The sequence below is a fragment of the Citrus clementina genome, unplaced genomic scaffold (genome assembly GCF_000493195.1).
Source record: "Citrus clementina cultivar Clemenules unplaced genomic scaffold, Citrus_clementina_v1.0 scaffold_1, whole genome shotgun sequence".
Lineage (NCBI taxonomy): Eukaryota > Viridiplantae > Streptophyta > Magnoliopsida > Sapindales > Rutaceae > Citrus > Citrus x clementina.
Window position 1 is genome coordinate 24,007,592 of NW_006263303.1, and position 26,334 is coordinate 24,033,925.

Genomic DNA, 26,334 nt, shown 5'->3' on the forward strand with positions numbered 1-26,334 from the left:
TATTTGTATTATTTTCTAATTACTTTAAAAAAAATTATTTTCTTTTTTTTCTTTTTAATTTGACAGACAATATAATCATATATAATTCAAGAAAATTCACCCAAAAAAAACTCCTTTTTCCATGTAATTTGAGTATGATAAGTAAATAAATAATTGCAGTAGGTCAGTAAATCTTTTTCTAGTCAAGTCTATTGTTAATTAGAATCATAATAATTAGGTATTAATGTTTTTATAGTAATTTTCCTTATATTTTTTGTTACCATGAACAGTATATATACCTTCCTTACAGTGAATACATTGATGAGTTCATCGGTCATATACTGGATCAGACTGTGGTAGTAATGCTACTATTGACATGCTTTGAGTTTGAGTAATTATTATCAGTGTTATTATGTAACGCATGCTTATGTGAGTGGTTGCGGTTGCTGCTGTCAATGTAAATGTATTCTTTTATATATCTAAGACTAAGACTATAATTTTAAAAATGTAAATGTATGCTTATGTGAGTGGTTAATTTGTGTGGGATGATGCATTTGCCTTAATTTTAATCTGTAGCTTATTGTCTGCTTCATAACAACTTACTAAAAAATTGTATCACATGCATTACCGTATTATCAAGCTTAATTTCCTCTTCATTTGCATAATTGTGCTTATTATATTGGGATTATTCTACAATAGTTATTTATTTTATTTAAGAAGTGAACTGAAAATGCATGTGAAATCGTTTTTTTACAAAATTAGATGCACGTTTTGGATTGTGGTTAATTATAATTTTCAAACAATCGCTTATTTTAAAAAAAAAATGTACTCAATTATATTTGAGTTGTCAAATTATTTTAATTAAACATATATAACCAATTTGGGTTGTCTTTTTTAACTCAATACACTAACAGTCATCAAACAATTGATTATCAAACATAATATGAGAATAAAATCCATCACCATTGCAGACTTATTGTAACACAAAGAAAGTCTATAATTGGGCTTTGGATTGGGCAATAAAAACCCACTAAGCGATAGCATTCTTCTATTCCTAGGGAAAGTGAAAAAAGCGGGAGTTGTAAGTGTTAAATGGAAATGGATACATGCCGAACTTACAATTAAATAAAAGAGAAATTTTTATATAAAAGAAAGCGTCGGTGACTCTAAAGTTAGTCGGTGACTCTAAAGTTACAATCAAATGAATGCGAAATTTCATAAAAAAGAAAAAAAAAAGTGTAGGTGATTCTAAAGTTGAAAACTGCACATGTTTGTGATTCAATTAGCTTTTTTGCTCTTAAAATTACTTTAAATTGCTCAAGAAATGGTCATGGGAAGGCTTACTCATTATAATCCATAAATTGATTAAACTGATTAAGGAAGCATGAACCAGCAATTAGATCAAAGTGTTGAATAGTTCTTGCGTGAAATAAAGAGAAAGATTGCTAGAAATTACATTTTATTTATTTTTTGGTGTCACGGGTAGATGAAAGCCACAAACAATGTTAAGTCCCTTCACTGTAAAAGCATTTTCCTGCACCTTTTTCTTCGGCTTTATGATATTCAATGCCCATAGTCCCTAGTCCCTACCCCTGTATCTTTATTAATTATTGGTTAAGAAGCTTGCGGCCTTAAATGATCAGATATATTTATTTTTTTGTCTGTGTTATAAGAAATCTTATTTTCCATTATCACAGTTTCGTATTAAGTATCACAATGGTTTATTGTCCGACTTAAAACATGATTATTAATATAGATTTAAGAATAAAGATTAGAGTTAAGGCAACCTATATAAGAAATAAAATAAAGAAATCATTTAAAGAAATTGTAACCGCTGCTCATCAATAAAAACCCATTTCGGCTGGAAGAATTTCCGTAGAAATACAGATGGTATTTTATTTGAAGTAGAAATGTAAACTTTTTTTTTTAATGAAAATTGGAAAAGTAAACTTAATTAAGGAAACTAATAAATAAGGAAACACAAATCCTCAAATAAATAAATAAGGAAACACAAAGGACCATATATACATAGGCCGGCCCGGGCCCTTTGACATGACAACTGACGACCCTCCAATAATTTCAATTTTTAGTATCGTTCCCAAAACACCCTTCCAAACTTTTCCTGCATTAAAAGTCATGAAGATAATTTATTAATTTAATCAAACAGTAAAGGTAATTATGTCATTGTATATTTGTGGGTCAAGTCCATCTTGATCATCTCCCATCCAAACGTACAACAAACATTTCACTATTTCAGTACCTTAATCTCACAGTCAAGTGCTCAACTCTCTCTGTATTAAACACACCGACCCTTGAATCTCGATGGCAAAAGTAGTAGTGGGTATGGCTGCTAAAGGAGAACAGAAAAAAGAAATGAGTTTTACAGAAAAAGATGAAAAAGAAGAAGAGAAATGGATCATGCATTATTCATCAAAGCATCAAATACTGTTGGTGGGTGAAGGAGATTTCTCGTTTTCTTTTGCTTTATTGCAGAAATTTGGCTCTGCTTCTAACATCTGCGCTTCTTCTCTTGATTCCTATGGTAATTCATTCATTTCTCTAATCTCTTTCTCTTCTCCTACATGTTTTTTTTTTCAAGATTTTTTTATATCATATGATATAGCATAAATTACCCTGTTTATAAATCTTTATCCTCAGTTTGATGTGTTAAGTTACCACTTAATTTGATGTGTAACTGTAAAGAAATTATCAATTTTACAGAAAAATGGTAAAATGACTAGGAAAACGTATAATTAACGTCTCTGTTTTTTTTTTTAATTGGATTTCATATGATGTGAGGCCAAAATCACCCTGTTTATAAATCTTTGTCTTCAATTTGAAGTGTTTTGACCTCAAAACTGGAACTATTAAATAAGAGTCAACATTAGCACAAAAGTTAAATGTAACTGTCCGGTCCCTTCTTTATAAGGTGGATAACTGAATATGATATGAATTAAGAGGCGAAGTTAGGAATTTTTTTTAAGCTGGGTTACATCTTTTTTTTTTCAAGTTAAAGATAAAATAAAGAACCTTACGGTGAAGCTATTAAATTAAACCATAAAATTAAATTAATATTGTTTGTGTTAAAAATTTTTTTGTGAATTAAGTTTGTTTAACAATAAAAATTGTCAACTTTAAAGCGGTGACTACAGTACGCTACGGCTACCATACTTCACAACCTGCCACAGTTACATGGTTCTTGTTTATTGACTTTTAATTATCAGATGATGCTTAGTCTATGAATTACGGTACCCTTAGACATCATAGACAGACCCCCACTTTACATAATTGAAGGCTAAATGAGTGATAAATATCTTGTCATCACTGGTTTACTTGAGACCGAAAATAGATTTCTAAAATAAGATTGAGTGGGAAAGAAGTTGGAACAAATGACAGTAGCCATATATATATATATATATTTTTAAAAAGAGTGATAAACATGTAAATAATACTGCGGTCGTTTTGTATAATATAACAGTGATAGCTAGCTTCATAAATACTGCATGGTAATTTTATGAACAACGTAATAAAGAAACTAGAAATTTTGCCAAATTTTGGCCGCGCTATAGCCTAGCTTCGCCCTTGCATGAATTCAATTCGATAGTTTGATGCAACTGAAAAAATAACTTAACCTTAAAGAAATTATCAATCTTACAGAAAAATTGTAAAATGACCCGGAAAATTATCATCATCACCATCATCATCATCATCATCATCATTATTATTATTATTATTATTACTATTTGGTTGACGTATCTTGCTTATTTGGAAGTTAACATAAATTATATATTTGGATGGACTAGAAACTGTGGTTAAGAAATTCAAGGAGGCACGGTCAAATTTGGACACCCTAAAGAAGCTGGGAGCATCCATTATCCATGGAGTTGATGCAACTGAAATGAAGGAACATTCTGAATTGAGCAAGCGGAAGTTTGATAGAATAATCTTCAACTTCCCCCATGCTGGCTTTCATGGAAAGGAAGAAGACGACGAAGTTATTCGGTGAGCTGCTTTAACCTAGTGAGTCCAATGGACACGTGTCAGTACAGCGAGTGAAAAATGGTTATATTCCGAGGGAAATTGATATTTAAAGTGATCCATATTTCTTAATAATTCAACATGCATGTAGTAATCAAGAGCTTGCTGTGATATTTCCGCTTCGCCAATTCTTAAAAATTTGGCTCCTACATCTGTTCCATGATCTTTCTTCTGGTAATCGCAGAATGCATATGAGCCTTGTGGAAGGTTTCTTCAGAAATGCAAGTGGTATGCTAAGGCCTCATGGTGAAGTGCATGTAAGCCACAAGACAACAGCTCCATTTTGCAAATGGCATATCGAGGAACTCGCTAGGAAACACTCTTTGTTAAGACTCGACTGTGTCCAGTTTAGAAAAGAAGACTACCCAGGTTACAGTAACAAGAAAGGAGCTGGTTCACTGTGCGATGACTATTTCCCCTTGGGAAAGTGCAGTACCTTCAAATTTGGTTTATATCGTGCTCGCAAGAGGTCTAAAGTAATGAGTGATGGTGGATTTATTGTCAAAAGAACTAAGGCTGTTGAAGAGATTCCGATCCGAGTGCAGAAGCGTGAAACCGATCCATTTGACTGGAGATGTACTAATGCAAAGTCAGCCACTGATATGAATGAATTTCGAGCCTGTGTGAAGTTTGATGGTAGCGGTGCCGGTTACCCTGTTCGTGAATATCCTAGGTTTGACAGTCTCGTACATCCTCAAACAAGCTTCACCAGAAATGCGATTGACCATCCAGGATATAAGAGACTAGCTTTGATGGGTAATTCTAGGTTCCATAATGGCTGCTTTAATAGTTCCCACACGACGCTTGGAAGAGCTGTTGACGATGTGGGCTATCTTGTTCCCGAATCATTAATTCCATATGAAAGATATTACGCGGAAGTAGCAGGATTCCAAAGAGAAAGTGGTAGGAGCTACGATAAAACAGTGCCTCGAGGAAGAACCTTGTATCCTGTGGATGGACGTTGCTATCAGGAAACTATGAAACCAGCGCAGCCGTCATGGATGAGATTGGGATTTATTTACCAGCTTTAAAGGAGAAGTGGTGCTATTATGCTTTTATGGAAGACTGAACGACCTTTTGTCTTTAGTCGTGAATTCTAGCTAGTTAAGCATATATAGGTATCATAGTGCAAGTAGAAAGCTTTGATTTGCTTTCACTTTGGTTTGTTTTAAGAACTAAGACTTTCAGTAATCTGTTGGTGTGTTGTGTGGTGTTGTCAATCTCCTATTTGCAAAGCACTCGATCTGTTTCCTGTTTAAAGAACTATAATTAGCTTTAATAGCATCGATGAACTCATCAACGTACGTATTCACAGCAAGGAAGATACTCCTCCATCTATTTGTGGTAATTACTATGAAGACGGAGTATAATCAGTCAACAATGCTACAAGTTTATATGCTTTCAGTAATTATTATCAGCGTTATTATGTAATATATGCTTACGTAAGTGGTTGCTGCTGTGAGTTAGCGTAATCTTTTATAGAATCTATTATAGTTTTTATCTAAGATTTTAATTTTAGAATTGTTATAGGACTGTTGTCATCATATTGTATAATCAGTGTTTAATTGAAAAAAAAAAAAAAAAAAACTGTGCGCCAATTTGATCACCACTGCTATACGGTTAATTTGTATGTAGGATGATGCAATTTTTGCCTTAATGGGCTTTCAAATTTTTTAATCAAACATATATAGTTGATTAGAGTTGTCCTTAATTTTAGATTCAACACACTAGCAACCATCAAGCAATTGATTCTCACATATAATTTAGAAATAGAACCCATCGCAATCTGTCAATCGGTCAATTTCATACATTCACCAAGTCTTGTAAATAAATCAAAATGCATAAAACTATGTGATTTTGAAGGGTTCACTTCATCACCCCTTCTTATAAAACCTCATTTCAAATAAAATTACATTGAAATAAGAATTAAATATATTTGAGAATTTTTTCAGTAAATTACTTGCATTAGTAATTAATCCTTTTTTTTTTGTTTTCTACCCCTCACTTCCATCTAATCAAAATTAATTATAAAAAATTAGAATAAACTATTTTTCTTATTTCAAATTATAACTGACTTTCAAAAGTTCATTAGTCAAAAAACTTTTCAATGTGCTGTGTGGGACAACAAGATTACAAAAGAAAAAAAAAGAATTAAAATAAAAATAAATGAAAAAAAAAAAAGATTTTATAAAGTGATTAGAGGGTCGCCAATACTCCCAACTCGTGGAAAAAGTTTATTCAGTTGTGTGTGGGCGTAAATGTAAATGGGCTTGCAAATAAAAAGTCTTATGAGTGGGCTTTGGGTGTAGGCAATTAAAACTTGCTAAGCCACGGTATTTTTCTTCACTTCCATTCTTAGATGTTGGAAAACAGTTGCCATCGTTTCTCACTAGAATTGGTCTAGTTACTTTCTCTTCTGTACTCTCTTGTTAATTTTCAATAATGATTTGTCCTGTCATGAATTTTTTTCTTGTCGCATACTGAAGATAAGTTTTTTTTTTTTTTTGCTAAGTTTTGTGCACCTATCATCACTGATAGTTTTCTTTGATACTTGGCTTTTTTTCTTTTTCTTTTTTCATTTGAATGTCTCCTGACGAAATGTTGCTGAGAATTTGTATAATTACTGAATTAACCTACTTTATATATGCTGAATACATAAAATTAAAAAGACTCAACAATAGAGTTCTGAAGGAATCATTTATATTTTATGCATCGCATATTTCTTTATCTTTTGTCGTTTCTCGATTGCATGCTTGCCATTTCGTAGTAGAATATAAATGACTTTAATAAATTGGAAAAAAGCAAAAAAAAAAAAAAGCTGATGAAGAAAAAAGAAAGAAAATAAACAAGAACGTGTTCCAAAAACGATGTAAAAAGATGTATTCGGGGATTAATATTTGGGCGCCACAATTGCAAGAAAGACAGGTCCTAATCAACGTGACTTGAACAGTTTTATTTTATATTTTTACTTTTTTATTTTTGATGCTTTAAAGCGGTGGGGACTGGGGAACATATTCTTCGCGGTGCGGATGGTGACGCGAAGAATATAAAATTTTCTAAAGAGAATATTTTTATTTTTTTAAAAGTGAGAATACTACTAAAATAAAAAATATAAATTTTAATTTATTAAAATTTATTTATTTTTGTTTGTTAATATATTAGAATTTGTATTTATGTATGTATGTATGTATGTATGTGTGTGTATTCCTTAAGCTAATTCTTCGTAAAGTTTGCTAGGCATCTAATCATAAAAAAAAAAAAAAATCTGATATTTAAACACGTCTTAGTTATTTATTAGTGCCACGTTAGTTTGAATTCTAAGGATCGAGTTTTGTAGCATATAATCTCCATTCCACCGTCTTTTTTTATTTTATTTTATATTAATCACGAGGTATCCATTCCACTGTCTTTGATAATTCACTTTCTTAACCATTTTAGAAATGTGACCCTTGCTCTTGCTCAATTATTACTACGTCTAAATATGGCCACAAGATTAGAGTTTGCACATTTGTTCTTTTTCCATAAACACACGGTTTCCTCACTTCCAAATGGACTTCTCTTAAGTTGCATTATTATTATTTGCACTCTTCTCAATATATAAAACTCATGAAATTTTTTAATGAAGTTTTTCTAATCATCACAGTATTAATCTTTTTAACTCTCATTATTTGTAATTTCTTTCCCACACAAGATATCCTGCAATTGCAAATAATGAGAGGTACTGCCGAGTTTTTTTTAAAAAAAGTCCACAGTTAAAATAAAAGACATGATCCATTATGAAAAATAAAGTATTCGATCTAAAACTCACAACAGAAAAATAACAACAATGCTAGCTTGCTCAGGGAAACTTGCCTGAAATTGCCGGACCGGCCAATCTTCTAATTTCTAAACCACCGTTTTGACTGGGTGGAATGTTGAATAATAGGCACTGCAACCAGCGTAATGCACACAATTTTTTGAAACTAATCAAATTTGATCAATGACTTAATTCCAATGAAATAAAATGTAACTGTTGAGAACTTGAATGATATCTTTTGAAATTCTTGTCTAGCTTTTTAGATAGAATCATCAGGGAATCAAGTGAAACAAATCCTCTTGTAGGGCTAGATTATTCTTTCAAGTTTCATCATGGCTGCTAGCTCTAAGAATCCACTTTATTGAAGACGTTGGAAAAGAGGTTCACTGCCGATAGCTTCCTTAGTAAAACTAAATCTCTTTCAAACTATCAGACATACTACTAGTTCTACATCAATGGAGTAAACGAGAAAAATCTGAGATATGGCGGAGACTGTGGTGAATTTTGTCATTGAAAAGCTGGGTCCTTTGCTTGCTCAAGAAATGGTGTTTTTGAGCGGTGTAAGGGAAGAAATTCGAGACATCAAGCTTGAATTGGAGCATGAGATCTTTTCTAAAAGATGCGGATGCAAGAGCCGCACTAGAAGATTTTGAAGAAAGAGAGAGTCAATTGGTATCAAAACTTGGGTGAAACAAGTGAGGAAAGAAGCCTAATGTTGATGCAGAATCTGGTCGAAATCGTTAGCATGGGCAGGTCACCATGTCAACACTTGAATTTGTTTTGATGGGAGACGGTACTGTTTGCACTTCCTTCCTCCAAACAGATCCTTACGCCCACATTCACTTCCCTCAGGATTCTCCAACATTTCTGGATTCTCCGACGTTCACAGAAACAATTAAGGGGTGCTGGATGTTTTTCTGACATAAACCCTCCGATACGTGGGTACTCAGGTCTCTCTGGGAAAAACTTGTGCCACAACTTCCATGGCTTAATTAAAACTGAAGCCAGAACAAATATTTTAAATTTTTAATGATTCTCAAAAAGAGATAAATTCTAAAAAACAGATTCTAGAGTTAGAGAGGCAGAATTTTGTTTCAGAGAGGGCAAAACAACTTACCTCTTTGGGATTTTACAGGCCTTTTATAACCCTGTTGCACTATCGTGGGTACACAATCATTGACCAGTCCCTTGCATCACCGTTCATGGGTTGGTTAAGTAATTGTTAAGGGATAATGGATGAATGTGCGAGGTAGTTGATGAATTGATGGTGCAACCGTTAATGGAGTGGTATTATAATTGTTGATATCGAAATCTGGTTGAGTTGATGATGGCAACTAGATTACTTCGTCAACACTTGAATTTGTTTTGATGGCGAACTATCGCTTGCTACTCCAGTAGAGTTTGAATTGCTATGATGCTTTTTGCTTTCTTTTATTTGCAATAACAGAAAACTGTCAGGGGGCGCCCGATCTTTCTCGGCGAAAATCCTCCAACGCTCAAGTTAGCAATAAAGTTTTCTTGCAAGAAAAATAATAATGTCACACACTTGTGATCTTAAGTACTTTCTTTTCAAACTTCTTATTCCCTAGAAAAAAAAAATCTCCCTTTCAGGATCTTTCCCAATTCTTATAGACAACTGCAAGCATCTCTTGTTCTTCAATGCATGACTGTTACCAAATTGAATGTGCCACTTGAATTAAGAGTTAATGTATCCGTTTCTGTATAGTTATTGAGCTATCGTTATAATGTCTGATGTTGCTTTAAACATTATAGCAGGACATGCTTAGACGTTACGGACGAACTACCAGGTTAAGTTCTACAATCTGAAAATTAAACCAAGACCATAAAATCGAACGACATGATTATGGTCTCCTCGTAGACTGCTGGTTGTCCTTGCATATGTAACCAGATAACTTTCTCCTCGATGTTTCACATCACCCTTACGACTTTTATATTAAGTGGCTATATTTGTATACCCCAAACAATAACTATTAGTGAATTGACTTTGTGCTCAGATTCTGGGGGGGAGGGGGGGGGGGGGGGGGGGGGGAGGGGGAGGAGACTCGCTGGTTGGTCTTTGATCAGCTCTTGAGATTACCTGATTTCATAGTACAAGTAGAAAGCGTTGATTAGCTTCCACTTTTGTTTCTTTTAAGAATTAAGAATTTTTTTATTGAGAGGTAGTGGGACCAATGTGTTGTTTTTGAGAATGGCAAAAGTAAGTATAGGTGGCTCTAAAGTTGGGACTTACAGATGTTTGTGTTTGAATTAGTCCCTTTTTTTTTTTTTTTTGAAATTGAAGCAATGGTCTTGGAGGCTCACTCATTGTAATTGATATGTTAAACTGATTAAGGAAGCGTGGAGCAGAAAGTAGACCAAAGTGTTGAATAGTTCTTTAAAAGAGAAATATTGCTAGAAATTTCAATTTTATTTATTTATTTATTATGTCATGGTTTTATTTATTCATAAAATTGAAAGCCACGATGTTGAGTCTCTTTACAGTAAAAGCCATTTTCACATTTAGACTTCTTTTCCTTTAGTTTTATGAGATTCAATGCCCCCTTCACAGTAAAAGAAACTTGTGGCCCTAAATGATCGTTAGAATTTGAGAATATATATATATATATATATATATATATATTTCATGTTACTGAGATTTTTTTTTTAATTTCCATTCTAAATTAACCATTAAAAAGAAATTAATTTAAGAAAAACCCATTAAAAAGAAATTGTAACCGTTGCTCCATTGTAAAAATTACGTTCAACATTTCAAGAAAACAATCTTAGTTGGAAGAAATTCCGGAAAATATAGATGGGTTTTTGAATTTGAAATTTAAACTCAATTAAGGAAACTAGTAAATAAAAGGAAACACAAAACCATATTTGGCCGTGGACCTGACAACATATCCCTCCGATAATATCAATCTTTTTACCATTCTTCCTAAAACACCCTTCCAAACTTCTCAAACTACAGAAGACAGATCACAGACGGTAATTACATCAAGGCTAATTATGTCATTTTAAATTCCTGGCTCAAATCTGGTGGAGTATTGTCCTCATCATGATCGTTTGCCATGCAAACGTATAACAAACTCTTCGGCAATCTCACTACGACTATGGCAATACTGGCTGAAGCTGCTGAAAAAGAAGAGGAAAAATAAATGGGTTTGACTGGGAAAAAAAGAAGAAGAAGAAGAAGAGAAATGGATAATGTACTATTCATCAAAACATAAAATACTGTTAGCGGGCGAAGGAGATTTCTCTTTTTCTCTTGCTTTATTTCAGAAATTTAGCTCTGCTTCTCACATCTGCGCTTCTTCTCTTGATTCTTATGGTACGGTAATATAATCAATTTTACGGAAAAAGAAAAATAGAAAATTGTAAAATTAGGAAAATTATTAAAGTATTATTATCTGTTGTGACGTCTGGTTTATTTGGAAGTTAATATAAACCATCTTTGGATGGATTAGAAACTGTCACTCAGAAATTCAAGAAGGCAGAGTCAAACTTGGACACTCTAAATTAAGAAGCTGGGAGCATCCCTTATCCATGGAGTTGATGCAACTGAAATGAGGCGTCATCCTGAATTGAGAGAGCGGATCGTTGATAGAATTATCTTCAAATTCCCCCATGCTGGCTTTTCTGGGAAGGAAGACAACAATCAACTTATTCGATGAGCTGCTTTAAAAAACAGTTCCTTGTAGAAATTTTGTGTTTCTTCTGTATTGCTTACTAATCTGAAACTTTCATTTCTTTTGCAATGATCCAGCTATTCACTGTCATCGTTTGATGTTAATACGGGGATTAGCAACTCATGCTTTTGAAGATTTCATGGATAGGATTGAAACTTAATTGAAAATCATAGTTTCCAAAGGGGAATTGCTAAATTGCTGATGAAGAAATTATAGTCTGGTTTAGATTTAGATACAAGTTGAAAGCGAAAACCCAGCTTTGATTTTAAGGGATCTGGGATTTGGATGACTCTTGCATATATAGGATATTTTTGTAATGTTTGCTTTCAATGGTTGATTACTTGTTAGTGAGGAATTTCAGAGTGACAAAAAATGCAGAGTCATGTGGAAACGTGGGTGATACACTACAGTGACATGAAAATGGTTAAAAAAAAAGAGTGAACTTGCTTAATAAAGTGATCCGTTTTGCTTAAAAATTCAAAACATTGTAGTCTAGAGTTCCCTATGATATTTTAAAAATCACTAATTCTGAAAATGCTGGCTCGTATACCTGTTCGATGATCTTTCTTCTGGTAATCGCAGAATGCATATGAGTCTTGTGGAAGGTTTCTTGAAATGCAAGTGGCATGCTGAGGCGTAGTTGTGAAGTTCATGTGACCCACAAAACAACTGCTCCATTTCGCGACTGGAATATCGAGGAACTTGCTCCCAAACACTGTTTGTCATCAATGTACCCTGTCAACCTTAAAAAAGAAGACTACCCTGGTTACAACAACAAGAGAGGAGCTGGTTTGAAATGTGATGAGCCCTTCCCCTTGGGAGAGTGCAGTACCTTCATATTTGGATTCTATCGTGCTCGCAGGAGAGTAATGAGTTATGGTGGATTCGCTAACAAAAGACATCAGCCGCTTCAAGAGATTCCAATCCAAGTGCAGAAGGATGGAACTCCATTTGACTCGAGATATGCTAATGCAAAGTCAGCCACTGGTATGAATGAATTTCCAGCCTGTTCGAAGTTTGATGGCAGCGGCATGGGTTACTCTGTTCGTGAATATCCTAGGTTTGACAGTTTCATACATCCTCAAACAAGTTTCACTAGAAATATGACTGACCATCCAGCATATAAGAGACTAGCTTTGATGAGTAATATACAAAGAGAAAATGCTAGGTCCCATAATGGCCGCTTCAATAGTTCCATAATTCTGTGTGAAAGGTATATCGCAGAAGTACCAGGATTCCAAACAGAAAATGCGAGGAGTTTGTATCCTATGGATGGAAGTAATTTAAATGAAAGTTGCACCAATTTGTTTGTATAGCATACTGTATGGCTAGAGAGTTTCATGGTCTTGGTCTTCGCAGTTTTCTTATTTGTATGGTTTGGTTTTCTTTATTTTTTGCCGACAAATAAACAAATCAACTTGCAATAAAATAAATATTAAAATACACGGAAAAAGCTCAAATGCCGACAAATTCCAGGTTGTTAAGTTCAAAATTAATTCTAGGGAGCCCTATGTTACAATTAATGTAACATACACACTCAACAACAACCACACAAATGATGGGCTCCCATTATTTGTGTGGTTGTTGTTGAGTGTGTATGTTACATTAATTGTAACATAGCATTTGCCTTAATTCTATAGTAAGGTGGCGTTTGTTTTTTAACTTAATGACTTAAAGTGACTTAACTTAATTAATTAAGTTAATTAGAGGTGTTTGTTTTTATAACTTAATGAGACTTTTTAGATAATTTTGACTTAATAAAATAAGCTAATTTTTTTAACTTTTTACTTAATGGAGAAATCTGAATTAAGACAATTACTTGCTAATGTCAAAAATATCCATGTTTTATAATTTATTTTTCATGTCTATCCTAAAACTCACCTATAGATATTTACCCCACATAAAAATATCTATGTTTTTTCTTTCTTATATTATATATGATAAAATTTGAAATTTATGGTATTTTTATATTAAAATTCTAAAATAATTATGTATTCATTTGAATATAGTTTTACTTATAAATGTTAAAATATTGTGGTATTTAATATATTATTTATTTGACATTCAAATTTAATAAGGATACAAATGTAAAAGTACATATTTTCAGCTTTTTAAGTTGAAAAAAAAACAACTTAATACTTATTTTTCGAGATTCAGACGAAAAAACAAACATATTATTCAGATTCAGACATTCAGACCTATTCAGAATTCAGACTAATTCAAGTCTATTCAGATTTCAGACAAAAAAACAAACGCCACCTAAGTATGAAGAATAAAATAAAAGCAATCAACTTGCAAATTGAAAATTCTGCATTCCTAAACCAATGTCCAAACAGGGGTAAACATGTCGGCAAACATAAACAATGATCAAACACTGTTTGCAAAAGCATCAATCTGCTTTGTAAATTAGACCTGCTGGTGTGATATGGCGGAGGCTGCGGTGAACTTTGCTCTAGAGACCTTGGGTCCTTTGCTTGTCGAAGAAATCAAATTGTGGGGAGGTGTTAGAAAAGAAGTTCAAAGCATCAAAAGCGAACTGGAGAGTCTCAGATCTTTCCTCAAAGACGCAGATGCAAGGGCAGCAGTCGAAGAATTAGAAGGAGGCGGTGAGGAAAGTGTCAGAACTTGGGTGAAACAACTGAGGGATGAAGCTTATCGCATTGAAGATGTGATCGACGAGTACACACTCATGGTGGCAAAACTCCCTCATGGGAGTGGCCTCGTTGGTGTTCTCCATAGAATCAGTCGTTCCATAAAGAAGCTGAAGCTGCGGCGTGGAGTTGCTACTGAGATTCAAGATATCAAATCAGCGCTTGCTGATATAAAGCGAAGGGGAGAAAGCTATCGATTCAGATCTATTGATGAACCATCGAGCAGTGGAACCAGAAATGTTATCCCACATGACTCTCGAGTTCGTTCCTTTTTCGTTGAAGATGATGAAGTTGTGGGCATCGAATCCATTAAAGATAAATTGATTGATTTGATGGTGAACGGAAGATCCGAACGTTCAGTGGTTGCTGTGGTGGGTGAAGGAGGACTAGGCAAGACCACTCTTGCCGGAAAACTTTTTAACAATGATGGTTTAAAAACTCACTTCAGTAGCCGGGCTTGGGTCACCGTTGGGAAAGAATACAACAAAAATGATTTGTTGAGGACGGTTATAAAGGAGTTTCATAGTTTCTCAGGGCAGCCTACTCCAGTGGAGATACACAAAATGGAAGAGATGGAGCTGATCACCACGCTGAGGGGCCACTTGAAGGACAAGAATTACGTGGTTGTGTTCGACGATGTTTGGAAGATTGATTTTTGGGGAGACGTGGAGCATGCTTTACTTGATAACAAGAAAAGCAGCAGGATAATGGTCACAACACGGCACATGAATGTCGCTAAGGCTTGCAAATCATCTTCCTCTGTTCACGTCCATGAGCTTGAAACTTTGCATCCGAATGAAGCGTGGAAACTTTTTTGTAGAAAGGCGTTCGGACCAAGCTCTGGAGGCTCTTGTCCTTCAGAGTTGAGGGAGTTGTCCCAGGACATCCTTGCAAAATGTGGAGGTTTGCCTCTTGCTATCGCGGCCATAGGTGGACTTCTTTCAACCAAGAACAGGGTTGTATCTGAATGGAAGAAATTATTTGATCGGTTGGGCTCAATCTTAGGAAGTGAACCCCATCTAAAAGACTGCAACAGAGTTTTATCTGAAGGGTATCATGATCTTCCTCACCATCTCAAATCATGTCTTCTCTACTTTGGCTTATTTCCAGAGAGCTGCAAAATCAACTGTGCTAGACTCATCCGTTTGTGGATAGCTGAGGGCTTTGTCCAGTACAGCAAACGCCCCACATCTGAACAGGTTGCAGAAGAATACTTGAATGAGCTCGTTGACAGAAGCTTGGTTCAAGTTTCAGAGAGAGATATTTCTGGACGAGCTAGAATCTGCCAAGTTCATGATCTTATGCACGAGATCATCATCAGAAAAACTGAAGAATTGGGCTTCGGTCGTGTGCTGAACGGAGAGGACTTGAGTCGCAGCAGTAAAACTCGACGCATTACTATGCAGAGAAGTATTGATGACGGTGCTTTAGTGAGCATCAAGGACTCGAAGGTCCGTTCTGTTTTTCTGTTCAATATAGATAAGCTGCCCGACTCTTTCATGAATGCAAGTATTGCCAATTTCAAGCTCATGAAAGTACTAGATCTGGAAGATGCTCCTGTAGATTACCTTCCTGAAGGAGTGGGGAACTTATTCAATTTGCACTACTTGAGTGTGAGAAATACAAATGTAAAAATAATTCCCAAGTCCATTGGAAATCTTCTCGGTTTAGAGATTTTGGATCTGAAAAATACTTTGGTGAGAGAACTTCCAGTGGAGATCAGGAATCTTAAAAAGTTACGTTATCTAATGGTGTATCAGTACAATTATGCCATATTTTGTACAATCGAAGCAGTAGCCGGAGTACACGGGGGCTTTGGGTCTCTAACGGATTTGCAGAAGTTGTCTGTTATAGAAGCTGACTCTCAAGTGCTTAAAGAGCTTATGAAGCTAAGGCAGTTAAGGAAGTTGGGCATTAGGCCCCAAAATGGAAATGGCAAGGATGTGTGTGCTTTGATTGCAAATTTGGAAAACCTAGAGTCTTTAACGGTCGAAATGACAAGCAAAGAAGAAATACTTAACTTGCAGTCTTTGAGTAGTCCTCCTCAATATCTGCAGCGTCTCTACTTGACGGGGAATATGAAGAAACTGCCAGATTGGATTTTTAAACTTAAAAATCTAATCAGATTGGGTTTGGAACTGTCGGGATTGGCTGAGGAGCCAATCACAGTCCTTCAAGCCCTGCCTAATTTGTTGGAACTTAGACTCACAGGGACATACGACTACGAGCTTTTTCACTTTGAAGCAGGTTGGTTTCCAAAACTCCAAATATTGAAGCTCTCTTACTTCGCCGCGGTGAAATCGGTTATAATAGAGAAAGGTGCGATGCCTGATATTAGAGAACTGTGGATTGGGCCTTGCCCGCTGTTGATGGAGATTCCTATTGGAATTGAACATCTTAAAAACCTTAAGCTACTTCTATTTGCTCATATGGTTAAACAAGTGTATTACATGACAAAAGACGAGAACTGGGGGAAGGTTACTGAGCATATACCAGATGTCCTTGTCACTTTTGTGGAGGCCGGGCAAGTGTTTCACTATCGAAAAGATATTCTCTCATCTCTGTCTCCTGAAGATGTCGAGGAAATCTGCTGAAGAATAGGACTCAAGCAGGGAGCAGTCATGCACATCTATGAAATAAGTAAATAGGTCTGCCACTCTCCTACGTATTTGGATTATTTTCTAATTACTTTAAAAAAAAAAAATCTTTTCTTATTTTTCATTTGACAGACAATTTAATTATATATAATTCAAATAAAAATTCACCAAAAAAATTTCTTTTTCACTGTAATTTGAGTACGTTTAATAAATAAATAAACAAATGCAGTAGGTCAGTAAATCTTTTTCTAGTCAAATATATAGTTAGAATCATATAATGATTAGGTATTAATGTTTTGATAGTAATTTCCATTATATTTTTTGTTACCATGAACAGATGGAGTATGTATATCTTCCTTGTGGTTAATTCATTGATGAGTTCATCGATTGGATACTGGATCAGATTGTGGTGGCAATGCTACTATTGATATGCTTTGAGTTTGAGTAATTATGATAAGTGTTATCATGTAAAACTGTGTGCTTATGGCTATATGTTGCCTTCTTCGGTGTGACAAGTGAATAATTATGAGATTATCCGGCTTTCCAGTTTCCTCTTCGTTTGCAAATCTGTCAGAGTTATTTTGTCATGTTTAAGCCTATTAGGTTGCTAAAATTTGTTATTTATATATCTTACGTAGCCTCTTCAATAATTAAGAGACGTGGAAGGAAGACAGTAGCTACCTGATCTCACAACAATTGGTCTGGTTATTTTCTTCTCTGCACTCCTCTGTTACTGCATCCCCTGTATTCTCGAATTGAGTTTCTATTTTGCTTCAGTTTTTCTAATGAAAATGATAGTGGATCTCGCTCGCGAATTTAATCTTTTCTTGTTGAATTCTGATGTCCATTATCCATAAAATTTGTTTCTTTTTTCCTTCTAATTCTTTTGGTTTACACTTTACAATTAATCACTAAAGTATTTATATGCAGTTTTTCAGGATTCTCTAATTTTTCAGGGTTCTCTAAAGGATGTATTTTAAATTTTAAAACCATGGTAAAGATCAATATCTCTCAGCAGAAAAACTTCAGTGCTCCTAACCATCCAATATTTACTAAAGACTCAAATTGCAAATATTAACATAATGAAAATATCTAAACTTTCCTTAATTTATCAAAAGCATCATTGTTTCTTCAGTAAAAAAAATTACTAACAAAATCTTTCATCCTTAGTTAATTCCTCATTTTCTTTCCTTCCAAAAAGAATAATTCGCCACTCCTTTTTCCCCAAAATCTTTCAAGTAATCGCAAAGGTTTCAGAAATCTCAGTAAATTCATTAGCGGACAATGGACAATAAATACACGGTCGTAATTTTTATTTCTATTTTTTCTCCGATTACTTTTTGGGCTTTAATATCGTTGGTGTCTCATTCCGATCGTTCATTTTGGTTCTTTAATTTGGGGTTATTCATTTTTTCAGATTGCAATCTTGCAGACTTGTGCTCTGAAGGTGGCTACCCCATTTCCTGGATGGAATTGGATGCTGAGATGAGAACTGGCAAACATTGGAGGTACTTATATTTTCAATTTATTAATTTTAGACTTGATGTTTATTAATTTTTTTCGTTCGTATAATTTATTTAATTATTGTCTGCGTTTAGGATTATCCTCCTACATAGACTGGGATGGAACGGTGCATGTGTCTGGTAAAACTCACCCGTACCAGATTGTTGATATGCTTGGAAAAGCAGGGATTCATGTATTGACTTGTCAAATTTCCGGAGACAATAATTACACTATGAACAAGTTCGGGATGACTCATGGCAATAGTTATGGACCTTATGGTTATAATTATTATTATGGTGGCTATGGATCTTATTTGCCATATGGGAGAATGGATTATTATAATAGGAATATTGATCCTTCACCAACACATTGGCATCATCACCAGCCCTATTACCCATACTACTATTAGCCGGTTGCTGCTGGCAAGTACTAGTTTTTGCAATATTTTGTGGCAATTAGAAGATATTGGTCTTGGTTAATTTATGTATTTTGGTATGATGGATTATGTTCTCTCTAATTCTTTTACTCGAATTTTTAAAGAGAAATATTGATTTAAGGTTGATTAGTTTTATCAAACCTTTTTTTCTGCAGTTTAAATTGTTTATTCCTTGAGTATTTTTTGTGAGAAGGTTTTCCACTAATTTCCTATGGAACATTAATTAAGAATGATTATTATATGTTGCATTCAATTGATATCAATTGTATGTGCGAGAGTTCAATCCCGGTCCTTTCGTTGGGACGACTTACCGTTTCCTTCGTCAAGAAATAGACGACTTGTCTTACATCCGTCGTTGAAACTACCTACTCGTTCTTTGCAGATAACTTTACTTTAAATATGCTTGGCCTTTTATCTTCTCCAATAATCTAGATATAAGTGATAGTAATTGTTCATCATTAATGGTGTAGAGTACATTACAATGAATCTAGATGAATATAAACAATTGTAAAATTTATTAAGAGAGGAAGAAATCTAGGAGACCCCTCAAAGCTCACACACACATGCACACTGAAGATTTTTCTTTTAGGAAGGGTCTTCTCATGTGTATATATAGTACAAGCTCTCATGTATATTTATATACCGATAAAAGAAATGTAAAAGAAAATTTCTAAGAACCAAAATATGGGGGAAATTTTTAAATTAGATAATGAATTAGGAGAAAGTGAGAAATGGATACAGCATTATAGCAGCCATCACAAAATTCTTTTGGTGGGCGAGGGAGATTTCTCTTTTGCTGCTTGTTCAGCCAAATCTTTTGGCTCAGCTGACAATAAGGTTGCCACTTCACTTGACTCCAAAGGTACAAACACTTTTCTAATTACAATAATGTTGAATCTAGTGGTGACTGATCTTTTAAAGATTTTGAACCACATGTGCATGTAAATTTATAACAATGCGTAAATAAGATTTAATCTCATATTTATTATTATCTAACAACTGCCAACCATAACCTTGTAAAAACCAGCACGAACTAGTATTAGATCAGCACTGAAGTTTAATTAATAGTTCTAATTAACCTGTACAATTTTGAATTGTAGAGCTTCTAATGGCAAAATATTCAAGAGCGGCCTCGAACTTGAAAGAACTGGAGGAGAGTGGATGTACCATTTTGCATGAAGTCGACGCCCATACAATGAGCCAACACCCGATGCTTTACTCAAAATCTTTCGATAGGATAGTCTTCAACTTTCCCCATGCCGGTTTCCATTTCAATTATCGGGAGCATGACTTGTTCCTTATTCAGTAAGCTAATCTAAACTGAATCTGCAAATCATTAATTGATTGAAAGGAGTACAATTAATCGATTCAAAACAATACAATGGCGAATATCAATGTATATTTTTCTTTTGGTTTACAGGCGTCACCAAGAGTTGGTAAGGGGATTCTTGAAAAGTGCAATGAACATGTTGAAGGAGAATGGGGAAATTCATGTAACCCACAAAACTGCTTATCCATTCAATAGGTGGGAGAATGGGGAAATTCATGTAACCCACAAAACTGCTTATCCATTCAATAGGTGGGAGATAGAGATGCTAGGTGTGGGATTTGGGCTGCGTTTGGTGGAAAAAGTTCCATTTTACCTGTGGCATTATCCTGGTTATCAAAATAAGAGGGGAGATGGGAGCAGATGCGATGAGAGTTTTCCTGTTGGTGTATGCAGTTCATTCAAATTCGCTAAAAAATAAAAAAAATAAAAAAAAAATAATAGAGCCATATATATGACCTTATTAGTTGAGAATGAGTTGAATAAATAATATCTTGCTTTCTTAATGAAGCTTTAGAATTTTTTTTATTTTTTTTTTAAACGAAAGAACTTCTATTAATCACTTGAAAGGAAAAGACTTACATGAGTTGGAATTTCCTCCAACCAAATTACATCGCTCGGATTACTAACGGCATATTTAGTTAATCTATGAGCGGTTGTATTACTACTTCTCAATACATGATTGATTTTGAAGCTCTTTTTTACACCCATACAGCCTTTAATCTCACCAATTAACTAAGATATTTCTTTCAAGCTTCTATCTGACCCTTTTACCAAGCTGACAGCAGTCTTTAAGTCTGATTCTACCATTAGCGGTACCAATCCAGCATCTATTGCCATTTTAATTCCAAAATATATAGCTTCAGCTTCAACATATTCAACATCCCCATGGAAGTATGTACTCTGGATTCCTGCCGCCATTATCTCTCCTTTCCAGTTTCTAACTATGGCCCATAGCCCTGCCCTTCCCTCTCCAGCATTTGTGGCTGCATCTACATTCAACTTGAACCACTTTTCTGGTGGAGGTTTCCACCCTGTTACAGTTGGTTCACTTCTGCTTCCAGCAGCAGTCTCCTCTTGGAAGCTTATCATTTGATAAGAAATGCACATGGCCTCTGCTTTGGCTAGGATACTAGAAGGGTCTGATATGCTCTTGCTGAAATGAAACCCGTTCCTTGCATGCCATATCGTCCACATGGACGCTGCCAATAATTCAAACTCAGCCTTTGAGACTGATAGCATAGCATTTTGAAAAACATCCCAAATGTCTTCATTGTGAACTTGTCGAACTAGATGAACGAAGCCTGCCAGTTTCCATACTTTCCTTGCTTGGTTGCACCCAATCAAAGCATGATACACATTCTCTGCTGCATTCGAACACCTTTGACAAATTGGACTCTCCAGTACATTCTTTTTGTAAAGTCTTCCAGCTGTAGGTAGGAGATTAGAAAGAGCTCGCCATATAAAAATTTTAACCTTGGCTGGCAAGTTTAGAGACCAAATGTACTTCCATTCATTCGTGGGATTACCAGAGCAGCTAGGCACATCTTGGTATTTTGTTTGCAGAGCCACCTTATAACCACTTCTAACAGAGTACATCCCCCTTCTATCAAAGTGCCAAGCATATTTGTCTTCCTGTATAGTTCGTGGGAGCTTGATGCTTAATATCTTATTAACATCATCCTCCAAAAAAAAATTGTCTTATCTTCTCAACATCCCAGCTGTTATCTTCCTTTATAAAAAATTTCACCTTCGTATCCATAGGAAGAACAGGAGGAGAAAAAGGCTTGAACGTTTGAGGTCTTGGCAGCCAATTACTGTTGTAAATTGATACTTTGTCTCCATTACCAATCATTCATCTGAGACCTTTCTGAAGAACATCTCTACCCCACAGCACACTCCTCCACATAAAAGATGGGTTGCTGCCTAATTTTGCTTTAAGAAACTCTTCTCTTCTAAAATATCTAGCCTTTAGAACTCTTGCCATTAAGGAATTTGGCTTCTGTAAAATTCTCCACCCTTGTTTTGCTAGCAAGGCCTGATTAAAACAATCAAATTCTCTAAAACCCATCCCTCCACCTTTCTTTGGTTGAGCCAATTTTTTCCATCCTATCCAATGGATTGTTTTCTCAGAATCTTTTGCACTCCACCAGAACCTTGTCAATAATTTTTGCAAATCATCACATAACCCCAATGGCACTTTAAAGACGCTCATTGCGTAAGTCGGGATGGCTTGAGCTACCGCTTTAATCAACACTTCTTTTGCTCCAATAGAAAACAAGCTACTATGCCACCCCTTAATCTTCTTCATCACTTTGAGCTTTACTTCATTGAAGTAGCATTTTTTGTTCCTCCCCACTATTAATGGTAATCCTAGGTATTTCTCATGCATTGAGACTTCCTTCAAGTTGAATATGGACTTAATATCCGATGCTACTTACTGCTTTGTGTTGGGGCTGAAAAATAATGAGGATTTGTCAAAGTTAAAAATTTGCCCAGAAGCTCTAGCATAACAATCAAACATCTCTTTCAACACATAACAATCCTGCCTTGCCGCCTTAATAAAAACCAAACTGTCATCCACAAAGAGAATATGAGTAATTGATAAATTCTTGCCAAAAAATAATCCTCGTATTTTTTTCTCCTCCTCTGCTCCATGTAGTAATGCTGAGAAGACTTCCGCAACATTATGAATAAGTACGGTGAAAGTGGGCAGCCTTGTCTTAGACCCCTCTGAGGTTGAATTCTGCCTTTTGGGACTCTATTGATCAAAACTGAAAAAGATGCAGTGGTGATGCACTTCATTATTAGCTGCACCCATTTAGTAGAAAAGCCTAGTCTTTCCATTGTCTTCTGCAAAAAACACCATTCCACCCTGTCATACGCCTTGCTTATGTCTAGCTTCAAAGCCACGAAACCTTCATTGCCTCCTTTCCTGCATCTTATCTTGTGCAAGCATTCATATCCTTTGATAATATTGTCTGAAATAAGCCTATTTGGTATAAAAGCACTTTGATTTTTTGATACAATCAAATCAAGATAACCTTTTTACCTATTAGCAATTGTTTTTAAAATTACTCTATAGATTACATTGCAAAGGCTTATAGGCCTAAATTCTGACATTTTCTTTGGATTTTTAACTTTAGGAATTAAGACAATGTAAGTATGGTTGAGCTGAGTTACATCACCTTGACCATTTAGGATTTGGAGACATGTTTTAATAACTCCATGTTGGACCGATGACCAGTGTTTCTGATAAAATGCTGCTGGAAATCCATCTGGCCCGGGTGCTTTGGTGGTGTTCATTTGTAAGAGAGCAGCTAACACTTCTTCACTTGTGAATGGTTGATCCATCTCTGCTCGCATTTCGTCTGTGATCTTGTTGCTGACCTTCTTCAGAGCTGTATCTATATGCTCAATTGAAGGGGCTGTTGAGGAAAATAATTCTGTAAAATAACTGCAAGCAATACTTTCTATTTCTTCCTCATCTTCTGTCCATACCCCTGCTTCATCAGTAAGGCCTTTGATCTTGTTTTTCCTCTTTCTAGCTGATGCTCGAGCATGGAAAAACTTTGTGTTTCTATCACCTTCTTTAAGCCAGGCAATTCTTGATCTTTGTCTCCAAAAGATCTCCTCATCCTGCAGAATGTTGTCTATCTGCAATTCCAATTGCCTAATCTCATTTTGTTCTTCATATTGGCCCCCATTTTGCTTTACTTCCTGAAGTTTGTTCATGAGCCGTTTTAACATAGCTTCTCTACTCCCAAATTCGTTTTTACTCTAGCTTTTTAATTTAGCTTTGCATTCTTCCATCATTGTTTTAAAACAACTCACTGAATCTGTATTCTCCACTTTCCAGCATCTACCCAACATCGCTTCACAAGTTCTTTGCACTCTTCATAGCTACTCCGCATATCTTCATAAAAGAATCTAGGGGCACCCTTATATTTCTTCTTCTGCTATGTGCTTATCCCAGCTTCTAACAAGATAGGACAATGGTCAGAACACCAGTCATTGATGTGCTCCACTTTCAAAGTCTGAAAAATACTCTGCCATTCCATATTACACAAGAATCGATCTAGCCTTTCCTCAATCAACCGAGACCCAAATCTTTTATTAGACCATGTGAAAAGATAACCCCTCCACCCCATGTCAACTAATCCACATTCTTTTAACACATCCATGAAATCCATCATTAAAAACGGATCTTTTGGTAGCCCTCCACTCTTTTCCTTTTGATCCAAAATTTCATTAAAGTCACCACTACACAGCCATGGTAATTTGAATAATGAGGACAGTCGCCGTAGCAAATTCCATGTGTGTACTTTTTGAGCTGCCTCTGGGTGTCCGTATATTCCAGTGTATCTCCACCATTTCCCATTCCTTTGTTTAACAATTGCATCAATATGGTGGCTACTACAGGAGGTAATTTGAAGGTCCATCTCATTATTCCACATCATAGCCAATCCCCCACTCATTCCAGCTCTATTGACAATAAAACAACAATCAAAATTCACTTTCCTTTTAACTTCTTCCATTTGATTTGCCAACATCTTTGTTTCACATAAAAAAACAATATCCGGTTTATTTAATTGGAGAAGTTTACAAAGACCTCGGATCGTCCGGGGCTTCCCCAAACCCCGAACGTTCTAGCTGAAGATTTTCATGGCTGTCGACAGGGCTGTTCAACAGCTGCTGCCAATATCTCTGCAAATTCAGCAACCATCTCACTCTCCATCTCTGAATTCTAGTGATCTCAAGCAGATCACCTCGACTAGGTGGTAATTCTAATGACATTGAGCAAATCACCTCGACCACAACGTAGTTCTAATTACCTCAAGCATATGGGTTTTGAGGAGACTTTTGTCTTAAGTCACCAGGAAGAAAGACTTAGTCAAAACAACTACTACTTCTTATCCTAAATATATGGGTCCATATCATTAAATCCTTACTACCAAGATTAAAGGGATGGAAAAATCAGACTTGACAAGGAGTAAAACTCCAACCTGTATGAAAGTCTCTGAGAAAATTGATAAAGAGGGAGGTTCAACTCTTCTTCTCAAGTTTTTATTTTTCTTTTTCTATTAGAGTTTATCTTGAGATTACTTCTTCACAAAAAACAGAAGCTGTTTATTTTATTTTTTTAAACACATAAACTGACTTGAGTGCTGGAAAAGCTTTTAGAGCTCTTAGTGTCCTTTGTGATTTTTAGGTGATTGAGGGTTATCTGCCAATGGTTGCAAGGAGTCAGTAAGCTTGGCAAGCTACTTCCTAACCAAACAAATTTAATACTAATGCAGGGGTCAAATATCAAGCTACTAATTGACTCAACTAGATTTTGGTGTCAACAACATACTAACATGTAAAAGATTGGATGCATTGTTGGAATCAATCAAAAGGGCAGTTAATTTAAAGGCAGATCCTCTTGTGGTCCTCAAAATGTAAGTAGTGCAATAAGCTGCAAGATAAGCAATCACAAGAATATAAAAAGAGAAATGGGATTTGCACAGAGAATTTAGTACTATGCCTTGCAATTGTAGGGTGATTTAAAATGGCACAAATAACTGACAAAAGTTATTTCCATGTTGTGAATATGTTTTTCGTAAGCTAGTAAGCTAGTGTGAACTAGCTGAACCACGTTAATCTTTCTGTTCTTGCTTCTCATCTCTTTTCTTTTTGATTCCAAAAATCAAGATCATATCATAGCCCTGTTGAAATCAGGTCTAGTTGTGATTTAATCTGGTTATATCTTTAGAGCATCTTGCAAGTTTGATTTGTGATCTTGGGAGAATTTGGAGTTGCGTTGGAAATAAAGCATTCCAGTCAGTTATTCTCTGATTACTGGGATTGGTATTCTTAATTTTATCTTGGCACTGTATATATATTTTTTTAATAAAATCCATTCTTGTTCTGTCGACGTTGTAAATTCATTTAAAGAAAAAACAACTTAAGAAATTCCCCATGAAACAATAAGCATTAATTATATATCCGCTTATAATGTTAATTAAGGGAAAAAAATATTGCATTGAGTTGATAACAATTATAATATATCACAAATTTTGTTGTGTGTGCAAATGTACTATATAAATTCCGGTCGTTTCTTGTAAGAGGTAGTACGACTTGCCGTTCGAATTCTAAAAATACAGACGACATTTCCTAGAGTCGGCATGACAAGCTTTATAACCTAATTTAAATTTGGTCATAATTTTTACACACAAGATTTATCTTTTGATCATCTTCTTTTACCATCTGGTCACTAATTTCCCCTAGATATATGTAGTGACCAGCAAGCCTTTTTAAGATCCAACTTGGTCT

The 26,334-nt window shown here is 35.2% G+C and overlaps 4 protein-coding genes across 4 annotated transcripts; 3 read left to right on the top strand and 1 right to left on the bottom strand.

Moving 5' to 3' along the window:
- Window positions 1-2,138: 2,138 nt before the first annotated feature.
- Window positions 2,139-5,237, top strand: LOC112095793 (heavy metal-associated isoprenylated plant protein 41-like). Its single transcript, XM_024178064.1, has 3 exons — window positions 2,139-2,521; window positions 3,783-3,981; window positions 4,202-5,237. Exons 1-3 carry the CDS (start codon window positions 2,302-2,304, stop codon window positions 5,046-5,048), a joined length of 1,266 nt encoding a protein of 421 aa, XP_024033832.1. The 5' UTR covers window positions 2,139-2,301; the 3' UTR covers window positions 5,049-5,237.
- Window positions 5,238-13,799: 8,562 nt separating this feature from the next.
- Window positions 13,800-17,105, top strand: LOC18054710 (disease resistance protein RPM1). Its single transcript, XM_006452637.2, has 2 exons — window positions 13,800-16,804; window positions 17,091-17,105. The coding sequence occupies exon 1, from the start codon at window positions 13,931-13,933 to the stop codon at window positions 16,748-16,750; it is 2,820 nt and encodes a 939-aa protein (XP_006452700.1). The 5' UTR covers window positions 13,800-13,930; the 3' UTR covers window positions 16,751-16,804; window positions 17,091-17,105.
- A 2,271-nt stretch (window positions 17,106-19,376) lies between these two features.
- On the top strand, window positions 19,377-20,440 carry LOC18054712 (uncharacterized protein At4g26485). The gene is made up of 4 exons (XM_006452639.1): window positions 19,377-19,554; window positions 19,793-19,997; window positions 20,113-20,217; window positions 20,272-20,440. The coding sequence occupies exons 1-4, from the start codon at window positions 19,377-19,379 to the stop codon at window positions 20,438-20,440; spliced, it is 657 nt and encodes a 218-aa protein (XP_006452702.1).
- A 1,434-nt stretch (window positions 20,441-21,874) lies between these two features.
- LOC112095767 (uncharacterized mitochondrial protein AtMg00310-like) lies at window positions 21,875-22,330 on the bottom strand. Its single transcript, XM_024177900.1, has one exon. It carries the CDS (start codon window positions 22,328-22,330, stop codon window positions 21,875-21,877), a length of 456 nt encoding a protein of 151 aa, XP_024033668.1.
- Window positions 22,331-26,334: the final 4,004 nt, after the last annotated feature.